At 35.5% G+C, this 16,720-nt stretch overlaps 1 protein-coding gene across 8 annotated transcripts in view; it reads left to right on the plus strand.

The window, feature by feature from the left end:
• The window catches only part of BBS9 (Bardet-Biedl syndrome 9), a 323,390-nt gene that overhangs the window by 88,926 nt on the left and 217,744 nt on the right, over window positions 1–16,720 (plus strand). For all 8 annotated transcript variants that reach the window (XR_012625295.1, XR_012625297.1, XM_074841233.1 and 5 more), the window contains 2 exons: window positions 1,267–1,439; window positions 3,622–3,774. Coding sequence is in view for 6 of the 8 variants with exons in the window: in XM_074841233.1 (XP_074697334.1) it covers window positions 1,267–1,439; window positions 3,622–3,774 (326 nt within the window). In the remaining 2 variants the exon portion in view is untranslated. The remainder of the gene's footprint in view (window positions 1–1,266; window positions 1,440–3,621; window positions 3,775–16,720) is intronic.

Below are 16,720 nucleotides of genomic sequence, written 5' to 3' on the forward strand. Positions count from 1 at the left end.
TGGGAATGATGCCAGTGGTAATGTCAAACAATCTTGAATTACTAATGTTGAGAAAATTTTAAATAAGTACGTTCAAGTTCTGAAGAATTCTGGTTAATTTCATTTACTGTGAACCGTGTTAACAAGGGCAAAAGAAGAACTATTTTGTATCAAAACCCAGCAATTATTTTTCCTCATAGCTGTATTTCTGTCTGTCCTTCTGGATAAGGTATTGGTAGATGAGTAATGAAAAGAAATAAGGAACTGTTGTTTGAAAGTGTTTATCTGAAAAAAACTTAAATTAAAATGTTGCTGTGATTTTCCACAATGTTTACCTCTCAACATTCAGTTAATTCTGATTTCCTGGAAACCAAAGAGAGGATTATACAAATGTGGACTAGAAACAACAGAAATAAAATCTTATCCTGCTAGCTTGATAATTTGAAATTCACTAAAGTGTGATAAGTTAAATGAATTTGCTGGGATGGATGACACTGGCTAACAGGACTTGTTTTTTCACTTCAGTTTATATTAACACTTTCATTTCTATACTAAGCCATTTTTACAAAGCCATAGTGTGTAGATGGATAAAAATCACCTTCTACTAATATTAGCTGTATTTACAGTGAAGCACGGCACTATCAAAACTGAATATTGTTGTCTGTGACTAGTTAGAGTAATACTTTTCCTACTAGAAGATATCCTAGAAAGTGGAGATATAACAAAAATTACACTGAGTGTATTATCCAAGAACTCACTGTTTCTGAAAGACATACAAGATTTTAGGTGGATTGGAGTTGTCTTGTTACCACTTCTATCAGATGCTTAGGATGCTGTGCTTCTGTCATTGCCCAAAGTGAATTGAGCCTGTTTCTGCCCCCAGCCCTCAGAAAAGCTCACTAAGGTTGTGTTATGGCTGAGAATTGCAGACAGCCTGTTGTTATGGCTTAATATCATCCAGTATTTCTCTTGTTTCCTTATGGTAGTTCTTCTAGCTTTTTGTTCTTCATGAGCAGGCTCCTACTCTGAAGTAGTCCTGAAGCAATAAATACTTTTATTTTGTGCAACAAAATTGCCTGTTTAAGTTAGGATAAAAGAGAGAGTAGGACAGACATCAATAAAATACAAGTATTTCTTTAACACTAGTGAACATGTATCTCTTACAAAAATCTCATATAGATTTTGGATACAGTTAGCAAGTTAAATTTGTGTGTTATCTAAACTGTGTTGCATAGTGAATGTAGGTGGCTTAAATGTATGTTATTATTTGTGTATTTGTTTTCAAAGAACGATATAGGATCCAGAGTGATCAGTTAGAAGACCTTTGGCTAATAACAGAAGAGCTCACGCTTCGCCTCAGAGAACATTTCAAGAAACAAAACTGCAAAGATTTTGCATGTACCTTTTCTGGTTCAATTCCTCTGCAAGAATATTTTGAACTAATTGATCGACATTTTGAGGTACGTAACATAATATGTGAATCATTAATGTTCTAGTTTAAAAATTGTTTGTATGTTAGTACTATGATTAATCAGATTATAACTATAGCTGTAACTATTTGGCTTTCAGAAGATAGAAGGTTGCATCTAAGGTAGTGCTGGAAAAAACGTCATTTATTTTTTAACATATGGAGTATGCCTTGCCTCTGAAACAACCCTTGTGATTAGCAGAGCACGAGTAGCTAGTGTGCAGTCTGCAAATGATACAAATTATGGTACTGGTAGTTGCCCTTCTGCTCACTGTCTGTACATAAGCCGTGGATTCTTCATGCACTAACATCATGTTAATTCTAACATTTTTTTTTAAAATTTGTCCTAGTTTTAGGCTGTTTTACTCTTCTGTACTAGTGAAGCCATAAGCATTTTTCTTTTTGCTGAATCATTCTGGTAATTATATAAAAAGTCCCTTTAGATTTTAAAAAAACTGACTGTCCTTGTAGAAGTAGCATTGGAGGCTCGAGGAAGTTTACCAGACCACATATAAAATAAGTGTAATTACTTTTTCCTGTTTGGTCGTGCAGATGACAAAGAAAAACCTCCAGTAGTTCAGATGGCTTGTAGAAATAGCTAATAAAATAAAATATATGCACTCCTGCCCCCCCTGCCCCCCACCTTTCCAGTTAAAAAAAAAGAGAATAGGTGTTTGAAAATGTCTGTTAAACTCATATAATGGGCAAAAGCAGCAACATATGTATGTAAGAGTGAGAAATACTATTGGAAATACTATTCTTTCATGCTGCCAAATTTTCTGTGAGGTGCAGCCATCACCACACAGAAAGATGGAAGTTGTAGTTGGGATTTTCTGGGATTTTTTTTCAGGAGTCAGCCTAGATCCAGGTCTGTCTCTCAAGCCAATGAGTTGTTGTTCTGTTAGTCTTTCAACTAATTTGCAATTCAAAAAGTTTGGGTGTTTTTTTTTTTTGTTTGTTTTTTTTTAGTGACTGGTATTGTAGAAATACCTTAAACATAGGCCTCATTAGATTGTATCACAAGCTTAAATACATTGAAGTTTGAAATATAGGTGTAATTGCTGGAATGTTAATTTAGGATCTAATTATGTTGCAGCTGGCTATTTTGAAGTCTCTGAAATTTTGCAATAATTATCTGGTATAAAAGTATCAAGTGATCTATCGAGGGGATCCTAATGCTTCCATCCCTTTTAGTTTCAACACAGTCTTTTGGCAAGCTTGGAAGAATATTACCTGAGATGTCCCTTTTTTCTTCCTACTTCTAGAAAGCTGCATAGTGTTTCTTTTTCTCTTAGCTTTCCTGAACTGTCCTTCATAATCATCTACTGACAGAATGGTATGTTTGCTTATTTTTAAATATAATCTGTTTTCTAAATTTAAATTTTCTGCTCATTTTGGGGCACTTTAAAATGGATGTGTGTCATAATGCTCACATCTGGAAAGCTGTGTGTCTTAATGTTTCTTTTGATAACTTATGCTAGTTACAGCATGTCAGCTGTACAGAGGAGTCCCAGCTGTTTGAAAGACTCACCTTTATTTAGTGCATTTTGTGTTAGAGGCATGTACTGGAAAATGGTACGGTGATTAAAAGATATTAAAAGATAAGAATTCTTATTATCTGGGCATTTGATGTACGGTGTTGTTAAGTTTTGTGACCACTTCAGGAAAGTTTGTTGCTATAGCTGATCAGTATATATAAAAAGAAAAAGGATTTCACTTCAGAAAAAGACAATCATTCAAACAGTGCGGAATTTAGTACTTCTATTCATGCTTCAGGGAATAACCATTTACTTTCCACTGCAATAAATACCAAGTCCAATACACTGTGTGTATGTGTCGTAAATAGCACACAAAACCAAGAAGAAGCCTTGAGTTCCTGATGGTGAAATTTCACTCTTGTTATTAGGCTTCCTGATGAGATATTTATACATTTTCACAGATTATTGTGGCTGTTGACAATTAGTTTTGGTTTCAGTGCAAATGATAATTCCTGAAAATGTTAATAAGCTGCATGAGGAGTGTAAAATATGAAACTGGTATAAATGACATTAACATTTGAATAATACACACTCTCCCAGAAATGTTACTGTCATTCTCCTCTGTTTCATTTGGAATGTTCATACATAGTGCATAGGACCCCTTAACCTGAATTCTTGAAAATGCTTAAATTGCAGCTACGTTTGAATGCTGAAAAATTTCAGGAGCTGTTATCTGAAAGGGCTGTACAGTTTCGAGCTATTGAGCGGCGATTGCTGACACGATTCAAAGACAAAACTCCTGCTCCTCTTCAACATCTGGACACCTTGCTAGAAGGAACATTCAGAGAGGTCAGTATAGCTTGATTATGAGCCTAACCTTTCTTTATGTTGTTGGTAAAGCTTAGCTTAAAGCATATAAGCTATACTTTTCTGGTTACATTTACCATCCAAGAGACCAGGAAGCAGTAATTTGTTTAACCTAATATTCCCTATAACTTTACAGATGATTTGCAATAGTTTTATTTAATCTGTGACCACAAAATCTTTACTCCTGGGTCACACCAGCTTGACAGCACATCATTCTTTCCTAACTGATGTTGATAGTGTAAATATTTTATAGTTCATGTGAAAATATTTTATAGTTCATAGCTTGTGTAAATATTTTATGGTACACTGTAAACTGGTGGAATGGTTTGGCTGGTGAAACATTCACAACAAAATTCTATGAGGCTGACCAAGTCCTTCCTTATGGGGGTTTTATGTTCTAACCATTTCAGAATGTGATAGCTGCAGAAGAACAATGTTTAAAAAAAAATTCATTCCTAAACCATCCCCGTGCTGGAACCATGCAAGGAATAAAGGACATTTTTCTTTCTTTTCCTGCCTCAGACCTGCATTGCTTTAAAATAACGCTTGTTTCATGATGTGTCCCCTTTGCTAAGAAGTTACTTTATATGTTTTGTGCTTTTCTGTTGGAGGATCTGATTTTACTTTCTAACATGCCTTGTTAGAGAAGCTGAGTCACAATGAGATTTCTTGCTGGAAATAAGGCTTACCTTTATGCACTGTTGTATATCACAACAATTAAAAAACAAAGGAAAAATATTTTTCCTTACTGCTTGCTCTAAGAAAACATTTCTTTAAATTGGAGAAAACTGCCTTTCCATATACAATTATACGTGAGTCAGATTTGCCTTTATTTCAGTCTTTACAGTGAATGAGTTAACTATGAGATAGTTTAAGTTTGAAAGTGGGGCCTTTTTGGTTACTTTAGGAAATACTAGGTATTGTTGTGGTAGATAGATGATTCTTTAACACTTTGAAATGGCATGTCTAAAGAAGCCCTAAAAGTAAACAGAAGTGAGTCTTTCCTGTGCAGAACTGTTACCTTTAAATTTAAAAGCAACTGGGGTGTGCTTGACAGTTTTCTTGCAGTTGAATTGAAAGATGAGTTCTGAGAATATGACAAAAATCAGGTAGTTGAAATAGAGGCATATTGCAGAAGCTTATTTTAGTTCTTCAAACCAAAATCAGATGGGTGCTTTTCTTAATAATTACTGTTGTAAGCTTTTAAAATTAGAATTAGTGTAGTTGAAAGGAGAATGAGGAAAAAGATTTCTTTCCAGAGAACAAATGCTTACATTTTCCTATATTTGTTAAAACTTGTTTTAGGCAAGCTCACATTTTTCTTAGTAGATTGTAATTTTCTTTTGTTTGTGTGAATCCCTGTGTAACAAAGAAATGTTGTTATTGTCACTACAAACAAAAATGTAGTATAATAGTAATTACCAGAGAGACCCCACTGCTGCATATGATTTGAAAGTGAGAGCAGTGGTAGGATTTAATATTGTCTCTTTGCTATGTGGGTGAAATGAGATTGCTCGATGATGCATTTCCTATATTAGAAAAGACCTTGTTTTCTTTAATTCAGTTTCATCTTCTGTCTTTATTTGAACAAAAATATCTAAATGCAAATAGTTGAAGTATTCAAAATATGGAACATGTGTTTTCAGTAAAGGAATCATGAGGCTGGATAAATATAAACAGTGTAAAGTCTAACCTCTTTTAAGCATGTAGCCTTTTTGACATTGGAATGAATATGATTGTATTTTTGAGAATACTGCTTTTCAGAATAGTTGTTCAAAGAAACTGTCTCTATTTTTCCCTTTGGAAAGTTGTCTGTTTTAAGCGTCATGGTTGTGTTACTAGTTTTCCTAATGCAGAATGCATTCAGTGGAGAATGATGATCCATACCCCTTTGACTCTTAGTGGAATGACTCTTATTTGCTTCAGTGGAATTTGGATTGAACTCTGAATAAGTGATGTAGAGGTTTTAGGGGGTTTTGTAATAAAATACATATGATAAATCCCACAATAAAATACTCCAACTGTTAGAAAATAAATTGATTTTTATTCTCTCACCATTGTCTGAGAATTTAATCTTCTCCCTTATGTTAAATATTTTTATAATGAGAAAAGAAAAATTTGCATTGTTTTATCCCCTCATTTTTCACCAAAGTAATTGTTATGTACAAAGAAAGGTTTTGTAGTTTTTTACACTGGGTTTTGCAGTCATAAGGGAAATGTGTGTGTTTTGGTATGTGTATGTAGTGTATTCCAAACCTTTCTACCTAGAACAGGAAGGAGTTTTTGGTTAGTATGAGTATGTGATTTTATTTTTTAACCCAGACTCTCCAGGACTTGGGCTCTATATGAGTTACATTATTAATAGAATAACTATTATAGCTTAGGACTTTTTTAAAAATTGAAGCTATAATGGTATAACCTCTCCAAATCCACAGGGACATAAAGGTGCCTCTTAGTGCTTCCCTTATTTCCTTACATCAGAACAATTATGAAGCAGTTATATAACCTTTGTGTGAACAGCCTTTTAAATACAAATAAAATAATGGTGAATATTCACCATGTAGTTTCATTGCCTAGGTGTGATACATATCTACTTTAAACTTATTCTGTACAGTTTCTTTGCCTACCTGCAAATTGTTATGAATTGCTGAACTGATTTGAATTTTACAACTGAAGTAGATGGTAAATGTTAATTTGCAGATTTTCATCTTCAAATAAAAGTTGTGTTTGTGTGACATGTAGGTAGATGTACAATGTGTGTCAAACCTATATATACCAAACCAGAGAAAATGAATCAAGCTGCATTTGATTCTCTGGTAAAAAGCGTTTCTATTTATACACTAAAGTTTTGTATTAGTCCTTGTATATTACCAACTAGGCAGGATGTATTTAGTGCTACAATAAAATTACTGATGGGTTTGTTATAAGGAAACTTGAACCTTACTTTTCATCTTCACAATAACAGAGAAATGTATAAGCGTGCATCAGTGTGTGTAAATGGAGGAGGAAAAGCTTGCTTTTGGTTTTATAGTCCTGTTTAATCTTTTCTAGAATTTGTCTTTCTGAAGTAATATTATAGGTCTAAATAGATTTGAGTGAGTATTAACAACAGTTAACAAATAGTGACATCAGGTGTTCCATTTTGGAAGGAAAAGAAGAACTGTTACATACATAGTAGCCTTGTATATTAGAAAAAGGAAATGTTATTCTACGACGTTCAGGAATGATTTGTAGGAAGGTGCTATGAAAATAATTCATAGACATACAAATAGTATCTATTGCAAATTGATTTTTCCAATAACTTCTTGATCTCTGGTTAAAAAAATTACCAGTGCAATTGGACATGCTGCTAGCTCTTGTTCTAAGAAAGGAATTTAATAGGAAAAATTTAAAAGCAATTGAACAGTAGTTGAGATTGCATAGATTTTTTGTTGTTTAAAGGACTTCAAATATGAAATAATATTGCAGCTAATTTTATGATAGCTGTTGTAAACAGCATGTACGTTGTATAATGCTCACCTACTGGAGACATGTTATTGCTTGAAAGTGTAATTTAATGATCTTTAATCTCTACAGTGTGTTTTCTGTCATACTAAAAAAAAATAAAAATCATAGTTTGGCAGTAGCTGCAGGTGCTTGCCCTGGAATTAGAATTTTCATGCATTGACTCTTGGCATACATTATTTGGTTTCCAGGTACAAACTGGAATTAACAAGTTTCATAAAACTCAGATGGTTCAATTTCTTATTTTAACCCACATGGATTTTATCCTAGTGAATCTAAGCAATACTAGCTGTGTCTAGTTGTAAGCTGTGTTTAACTCTGTAACCACGTTTAGAAGACTACTGCAGTTACATTCTTTTATGGAAAGAGGAGCAAGGATGAATTTGAAACATGGGGTGGAGTTCTCCTAGAGCACTAACTGTTGCTTAACTGATTTTAAGTACTTAAACCGTGAATCTGAGACAAGATTGAACAGTTCAAGTTTACAAAAACTGTAAAGACAAAGCAATCACTTCTACCTTGCATTGTATTACAATAAAAGGTAGCAAAATTAAGACAAATCTTGAAGCAAACAGATTTGTCCTGTATCCCCATGCTTCCATCATATGTAGTAAGCATAGCTCCCTTCCTATTCTTTGATGCCAGTATTGCACAGTACCTCAGGTTTCCCCACGTTCTGAGGCTTCTTCATCCCCACCCTGTAGAACCACTAACTCGCTTGTGCTTTCTCATACTGACATCTCAAGTTTTACCCATGGCCCCAGCACCCCTCCCCATCAGTTGCTTATTTGTGCACTGTCAATAGCCACCTAACCAGAGAAGATGGGTGATGTCCCATGTCTCAGTAGAAAAACTAATAGTGTCTTTTCCCTCCCAGTCTCCTAATTTTAAAAATATAGAGAAACTTAATGGTTTCTGGATCTTCATGTCACTGTAAAATTTTGTGTGGTCATTGGAAACAACAGTTACTAGGAATGGACCGACAGAACAAGTCTCACAAAAAGTCAACACAGTTGCCTAACCTTAGACACGTAGGCTTAATAACTACATGTTCTACAACAGTGGGTCTTTATTTTTAATTGGTGATACATTTTAGCTTTTCTTTCTTTAAGGTACTTTATAAATTTGAGAGTGTCTTGCTGTTAGTAAGAGGACCTAACACACTTTTCTAAACGGAACTGCCAGAACTAATTGATGCTGCAAGTTTATTCCCTTTATTTTCTCCTGATTCAGCTATTCTGTCATGGTCATCTTATTTATATTATTACTGAGTAACCTGTCTCACAGAAATATGTGGCTGTAAGCAGCAATGAAGTGGCCTTCAACGTAACTTTCAGATCTTGCTCTGTAAACAACTAGAAGTTGTCCAGTTCGTTCTGCTGTCTTTGGTATATGGCTTGTATTTATCTTGGCTGGTCTCGGTCTTGCATCTTGTGAGTTCTGCATATGAATCTTGAAGAGATTTACGTGGATAGGAATTTTAACTTAAAAACTTTGCTTGAAACAAGGGGAGATGTATTCAAATAGTCTTTCAGATTTAAAGTGGTGGTCATGGGTTACTGTTTACAGGGAATAGGAACAAACGGGTTTTTTTCAGTGTAATCTCCTTCATCTATTCTCCCTTCAGCATTCTGATATTGTTTATCTCATTCATATAGCTAGCAGCACTGGAAAGTAAGCGTAATATTCACCATCAGTCTGTTAGAAGTGGTCAACAAAAACAATTGCTTCCAAGTAGAGATATTATGACTCTTCATTTAGAATAAAGAAGGCAATTCCATCAGGAGGATCCAGTTTAATTCTTTACACGGCAGTAAACTGTGTAGGAATTTGTGGCCTGTGACTGAGAAAGCTTTATTCACATGTGAAGGTAGCCGTTTTCCCTGAGGTCTATGATCTGAGCCGTCCCTCACATATATAGCCCTGGATGTTGGTTGGGGATCTTGAGCCTTCAGTAGAGACTTCTGGAGAAACAGATGAAATTTGTGAAGGATTTGGAAGTCAAATGGCTCTAAATGAATACACTGGTTCTTTTAATGAGTAATGTTACAGGAGTTGCTCTTTCCCTTTTATATGACAGTTTTGAAGAAAGGTGCTTCTAATATTTCCAGGACTTTATGAACTTCATTACACAACTGTTTCTTTGTCATAGCCTAATTTAAACAGAAAGATGGACTGTTCCATGTTTTTGAGATGGAATTTAAGCAACTGTGCTATGAATTAATGCCAGCTGCTAAAACTTACGACTGGCCCACAGTTTCATGCCACAGCACAGGATTGGTATTTAGGTGTCCTTATGTTTGTTCTTTGTTTATGGTTAACTTTTCTTGCAACTGATCTGATCCTTTTGGAGCCCTTCAATCCCATGTTATTTTCAGAGTGACACTGAGTAGTTGTACTACGTGACAGGATCTATTCTAGTCTTGAAAGCTAACATTTAAATAATCAAATCTAAAGTTAACTTTGTAGCTTTCTTTTTCTCAAAGAAAGAAAGAAAATCATTTAGAGCAACACCTGATTAAAGCCTGTAGAATCTGACTTGCAGCTTTGTTTAAGTTTACTCTAAAATACACACACAAAAAGAACATTCAGCTCATGTTAAAGTGTTAACTAAATGTTTTTTTAGAAAAGCATCCAAAAAGAGAAAGGTATGATACAATAAACTTTAAAAGTTAAATGTATGGAGAAAAAGCAAATTTTTTGTATCCCTGGGCATAATTTAGGAGGCCACGGGAAGTGCGCTAAATATTTATGTTTCTTGAGGTTTCAGCAGAATGTGTAATTAATCTGAATTTTGGACAGAACTTAAAGGAATTTAGTTAGAATCCCTTTGAGCACATCTTACTTAACAAGAGAATTGCGAGGAATTTTCACCCTAGTGCTGCTGATCATGCATGTTCTGTCTCTTTCATTGTGCTTTGTGATCAAGCAAGAGTGTTGAAACCTTGTCAAGCAGTATTTAAAGTATTAAAATACTGTGTGCCAGTTCTTGTTCATTTTATAGTATTTGACACTATCAGGCAAAATTACTTTTGGGTGTAAATCATGATCATGATTGAGATAACTGATTGATTTGGAATTGTATCTTCTGAATCATACGATGTCCTCTCTGAAATTTCAGCACTTCAAATGAAAACAAATATTCCAATTAAGAGTTGACAAATATCTAAATGTTAAGCATATTTTGTCCTTCTTACCTAATACTTTTGATCAGTTTTCAGAACAGATCCTTAGCTGATTGAAACCACCATTATTCCAGAGGGCCTGGTTTAGAAGACAGGCGGTTCTGGCCCAGTGTTTAAGGGCTCGCCTTTATGCCTGAGGACATTGTCATGCATCTGCTTCACCTGTGTTCAACACCAGCTAGATGTGAATGTGATGCCATCTGGAAGCTTTGCACCTGTGTCAAAGCTGAATGAAAAACGTACTAATATACCTTCTTCATAGCACTGCGTAAATGTAGTTATGTGGCTTCCAGTTGGAGATGGTTCACGATCTCCTGTCTTTCAGCTGGTGTGCAACAATTCTGTGACTGTCCGCACCCTTCTCTGCAGACCCGTTCTAACCTCTTTCCATGCTGTTGGGTGCTGGGACAAGCAGAATTGCTGGTGATCTCTGTCTTTCGGTCTCTAGGCATGTGTTCTAGGTTCGATCTCGTATCTGGCATCCTTCTTGCTCAGTTTCCTGGAGTCCACTTAACTGAAACTGGTGACAGCTCTTCCAGCTTTGTCCAGTTCCTGATACTGAATTTCCCCACTACTGAAGATATGTGTATTTGACACTTAAAGTAAATTATAATTCAATTCTATGAACGATTTTTTAAATGTGCATGTGCACGTGCATTTTGTTGTTAGCATGAAAAACACAGCTATGTGGAAAACAGAGCCACTCTAGCTGGAAGGTTCTAGTTTATTTTCATCTCTTCAACAAATGATTTGGATCTTGTCACTGCCTTTTGAAAGGAAGCACAATCTCCCCTCTTTGCCTCTGTTTGTTTCCTGTTTTTCTCTGCTCTCAAAATAAGATTCCCCCAGCTATCAAATGACACCCTCCCGTTTGATTTTTGGATCTGTTATTTCTGGGACTTGGCTGCAGACTGACACGATTGAACTGACTTCCCTGTAGTCAGTTTTTTTATTTTAGGGAATTGGAAATACTCTAGGTTAGTAATCGTTGGTGGTTTCAGGCTGTTAAATGGAGTAATTTCTTTTGATATTTCCATAATGATTTGAGCACAAAGATGAAGAGCATGTCAAAGGCAAATGCCTTTGCCCTGCTTAGATGTAGGTAATTTATAGGCAGTAGTACAAAAGGATATATGTGTGTGTACATGTGCACGTGCGTATGTCAGAGTGCATACACATAATACATCATATCTTAATTTTACTCTTCAGAATGGTTCCTTAATGTCTTTTTAGAATTGTGTATCTTAAGAGCTAGAATTTTAGTTCCCTTGTAGTTGATACCAACAGGTCCAGCACCTAATATACACTAAAGAAAAAAAAAATCTCCCTATTTCTCTCCTTACCTCATCTCCATCTACTAATTTAGGAAGCTAGGGTCTTTATATCTAATCCGTAATCTACTACATAGGTATAATATGAAATAAGTATGGGCATTGCAATTTTTAAAGTAAACATAATTTTCTAATCTTTGGAAAGCACAAGTACAGTTCCTTACATTATTTTAACACTTGCAATGTGTGGAGCACTTCAATCGTTGGTGGTTTGTGGTCAGTGGCAAATAAAACTCATTATGTTCTATTCACTAAAACACATGGAATCTCATTAAAGGTCCATTAACTCTTTGTCCAAGCCCCTTAACTCCTTTCCTTGCTTATTAATCGGTTGATAAAAATCTCAAAAGTGATCATTAATGATTGAGTATTCTCTCTAGAGTCACACTTCTGACACACATGGCCTCAGGAACTCGACATTTTGGGAATGATTCATTACTTGATTAGTAAGGACTTTTACCTCAAAGCAAAACCATTAGGGTTTATCATGCATGACTCAAAGGCTATATATCACACCCGCTCCTGTAATAGTCATTTTCCCCAGATAATGTCAGTGAGAACTACACCCATAGTATAAATTAGCTCTTTTTGGCTTGAATAAATATCCTGTTCTTTGGAAGAGTTATATTTAACTTCTCTTGTTTTATTGCTGTTTCTGCTAAATGTAGTTTTTTCATAGCCACTAAAAGTAGCTTATTGGCTATTACATATAATTAAAATTCTCTATTTTACTGGTGTTCAAATAGTGTTATGTTTCTGTTTCCCTAAGACTTATTTAACAGTGGAATACTTACAATGTCATCAAAGCTCCTTTTTATTAGAAGATGTATTCCAAAAATGTCTGAAAGTAGTTAGCTATGCTTGGGAAACATGTATTAGGATTGCTGGCACAACTCTTCTGTATTTTGGTCTGTGGTAGCAATTACTTGCTCTGGTGTGGGACAGTCTTCACTTCAGGTCAGTCAGTTTGTGGGACAAATAGGTAAAATTGCTCATATCTTCAGTAGGGCTTTCTGTGAAGGGAGTTAGACTCATGTAAAAGCTGGAAACAATACAGCCGTCACAAGAGAAAGCGGTTGGAAGTAAAATGTACTTGTGTGTGTAGATATGGCACAAAGCACCTCAACTGGGGTCTGCTGGACTGTGTTCAGTCTGGCCTGTCACATTTTCCACAAAGGAGGTTTTCAGCTACACTGTGCTGTGTCATACCGCCCTATCTACTGAATTACTCCCCTTGAACCTGTGAATAGCCAGGTCTGAACACCCACCGCTCCATTCAAATCACTAAAGGACCAGAGGTGTGACTTTATTTAATTTATTTTTACCCACTCCACCCAGGGTGTGGTTCCCACATTAAAGCTGTTGCACTAATGTGACCTATCAGAGGGTTCCCCAAACTTTGATTCAGTCCTCAGGGGTACAGGCAGATTGTACCCTTGGGTGTATAAAGGCAATGGCAGGAAGTGATTTATGTCACTTCTTGTGACGTGAACATTCTTTGTCACTTCTTGTGACATTTGTTTCATTGGCTAATGCTTTTTTGTAGGGGGGAAAAATAATGTTCCTTTGTAGGGGTAGATCTTGTATCCTCAGCCTAACATGAGCTCACTAGACCGTGTATGAGAGCTTTCTGTAGGGACTGAAAGAACCTGTGTACGTTTGAATGAGTGAAAATGGAACCAGTTGGCTACAATTCCCCAAAGAAAGGAATACTGATAAGTCTTATTTCTTTCAAAGAAATGTCATATCTGAGAATCTGAAATATCAGATACCTGTGCCTAAGCTTAAATCATTGACAGGCTCTTTCACTGGGAGAAATGTATTCCATAGGCAAGAGGGGAAGTGCTATGCAGTAGTGTAATCAAAACTTGAATAAAAAAATTGGTACTGTCTTCACAGAAGGATGGAAACCATTATTATTTCATGCTTCCTAGAAAGTTTTCTGTATCAGCCCTGTAATTATGCAGTATGAAAGCATTTGAGGCATAAAAGCTATACACCTGAGAACAGCTAGTGAGCGTACATAGTGGAAGATACAATGGTTACTTTGCGAGTTTGGATACATGATCTTTGTGAAATTGCTCATTTCAGTTGAGTGGTCCAGATGTCTTGAATTAAATGAGTATTAAATTATTATGAGTTTTGGTGGCTTCTGATGCAATTTTAATAGTTTGATTTTGGGTGACTACTATACTTGTTTTACCAGCGTGTACATAGGTACTGTGCCTTCAGGTAGCTGAAATAACATTGAACTAGATAATTTTCTTGTGTAAGCTCACAATAAGTGATACTGATTTCTTTGATGTACAGTAGATGATAATTTTGCATTGTGGTTGGATGACAAGTATATGTTGGTTTCAAATTCATGCCAAGTAGGTATTTCAGAGGCTTTGATACTTGGATTCAGTGAAATGCTTGGGTTCGTGTTGGCTTATATGTTAATTATACCAATAACTAAATAATAAGGGGTAGAGTTACTGGTGTCATGTAATTTAATAGCATTTTATGCCAAACTCTTGATTTAAAACAAAACAAAAAGACCTCTCTCCTCCCCCTTAAAAAAAACCTACCTGGAAAATAAATATGTGAGGGCCAAATTAGCTAAATTATTTACCTAATGCTTGCAGATCTTGGGATGAGTTGGGTATTGAGGTGGATTTGGTTGCTGTTGTATCTTTACTGTAAACCCACCAACACCAAGCTGTTTTGTCTGCTAACTTAATCTAAAATCATTTTACGTCAGTCTCTACAACTACTGATTTCCATTGACATATAGAGAATGAGAATCTAAATCGCCGTTCCATTGATCTTGGGTACTCTTACAGGTGTGACTTTTAATTTGGTCACTGATGATGGTTGGCTGAAAATGACTTGTATAGACCAATGGTGGGAGTAGACCTCAGGTCATCAGTCCCCTGCTCTGCCCAGTGCGTCTAATACAGCTTATGTATTGGTTGCACACTCCTGATCAGCTCAGTTAGGATTCTTCATGGTATTACTTACTAGAGGAAGTATAGTAGTGGACTGTGGATTCCTGAAGAAAAGAAAAATTACGAAATGGTATAGACAGTTATTTTTAAAAAAAAAATCTGTTTATTTGTGTGTATGTCCCTTGCAGTCATCTGGGAGCTGCTGCTCTAGGCACTACCTCTCTGAGGAAAAGTGTAACTTGTATGGTCATTCTCCCAGTTTAGATCTTTCTAATAAAAGGTGCAGTTTATGTTGGAGCTAAACTGTTGGTTAAATCTGTAAATTGACGAAAACAAAAGGGAAAAGAACTTTCTTCTCCATTTCTTCTTGCCAGTTGGCATCTCAACAGGTCTATTTTATGTTTCAGTTGTGCATAACTACTAACTTCCACACAGTAGGTACTTCTACATTGTGAAGTCTTTAATTATTCTGTTGTGGATAATTTAAACCAGTATGAAGACGAAAAATGTGGTTAATGGAGAAAAAGTTGGTGTAATGAACTTTAAGGGGTCAGAAGTCAGAAAGGAAGAAGACAGTAATGATGAGTATCATAACTACAGAGGTATTAAGGCTTTTATTAAATAGTGTTCTGCCCATTCTGTTTGCCTTGAGTTCTTCGACAAAGTTTTGTGGCTGCCATTTTTTTTTTGTTTTGTTTTATTATTTGCAATTTGTACTGGATACAGACGTGGTATTACTTAGAGATCTTAAAATTGTTTCCTTGAGTCCCTTGTTGGATGGACGACCAGGTTGCTGAAATGTTGAGGTGGCAGGTTTCGACTGTAACAGCTGTAATCCTTAGGTTTCCAAAAAGCCTTTTGGTCAACCTAGAAAAGATTATGCATGGGCCCTGAAGACTGTACTTGCCAGGCTAAATTCCTGTAATATGGGAAAGAGAGGTGGAGAAAAAGACATAATATATCACAGGAACTGGATTTTTTAAATGGTATTTTTAAAGGAATCATTCCATTTCCCTTTACGAAATGTGAAAGTATTTGGTATGGATAACATAATTTTTATCTTGTTCATTGTTTATACTCTTAAGGCCAATCTGTGTAGAAAAAGCAACACCTATTAACGGCCTTTGAATTCAGAGTCTTTCATGTTACAATGTGTCTGTTTACTGCTGTCTGTAGGCTCGTAATATATTTAGCTTGAAGAGGTTAACAAGCATGCCTTGGAGTGTTACTTTTATTTTCTGTTCTGTGACACTTAGCAAAATCCTATTATACAATTGAGTAGTATTATAATGTTAAAATGTTAATTTGTTCTGCATTCCGTTAAAATTGGATTTTTTTCTTGTGCATTGGCCCATGCGTTTTGTATAAAACCTGTAATTTAAACACTACACCATAGAAATGCCCTAAATTAGTAACCTTTTGCCTTTGCTACCTTAATTACATCTCATTATTTAGTACTTAAAGAGCAACCTCTAGCTATTGGTTAAATATTTGCTAGGTAATTAGATTTGTCATGTTAAAGAAAACAGTAGCCCTTGCCTCTGTTCTAATTTGAATGGGGTTTCAGAGTTTTGAGAAAATTCCATGCTTTGCTAGAGGAAAAGTAAACTTTTTTCATTTTCCTTATTTTTTCATTTCTCCTTAATGGGCATCGTGCATTAGCTGTCTGTCACATTCCAATAGGCAATTGAAAGTCTATCTTAAGTATTTTCAAAAAGACTGTTGTGTTTCAATAAGTTCTATGTCTTCTAGCTACATTTATTCCTTTTAGCTTTTATGAACATCTAATACACTCAATTTCTTTTCTCTTTTTGTTGTGGAAACAAATATGAATCAGATTACTTGTTGGCTAAGAGCTATCTTTCAGATTTTTACCTCCTTTTGGGAAGAAGTCTGTATTGTTTGACACAAGGAATATGATTCATTAAAACATCTGTTGAATCGTCTCTTCTGACAAATTTAAAGATCAATTCTCATG

Source organism: Strix aluco, chromosome 1 (assembly GCF_031877795.1).
Source record: "Strix aluco isolate bStrAlu1 chromosome 1, bStrAlu1.hap1, whole genome shotgun sequence".
In the NCBI taxonomy this organism is placed as follows: Eukaryota; Metazoa; Chordata; class Aves; order Strigiformes; family Strigidae; genus Strix; species Strix aluco.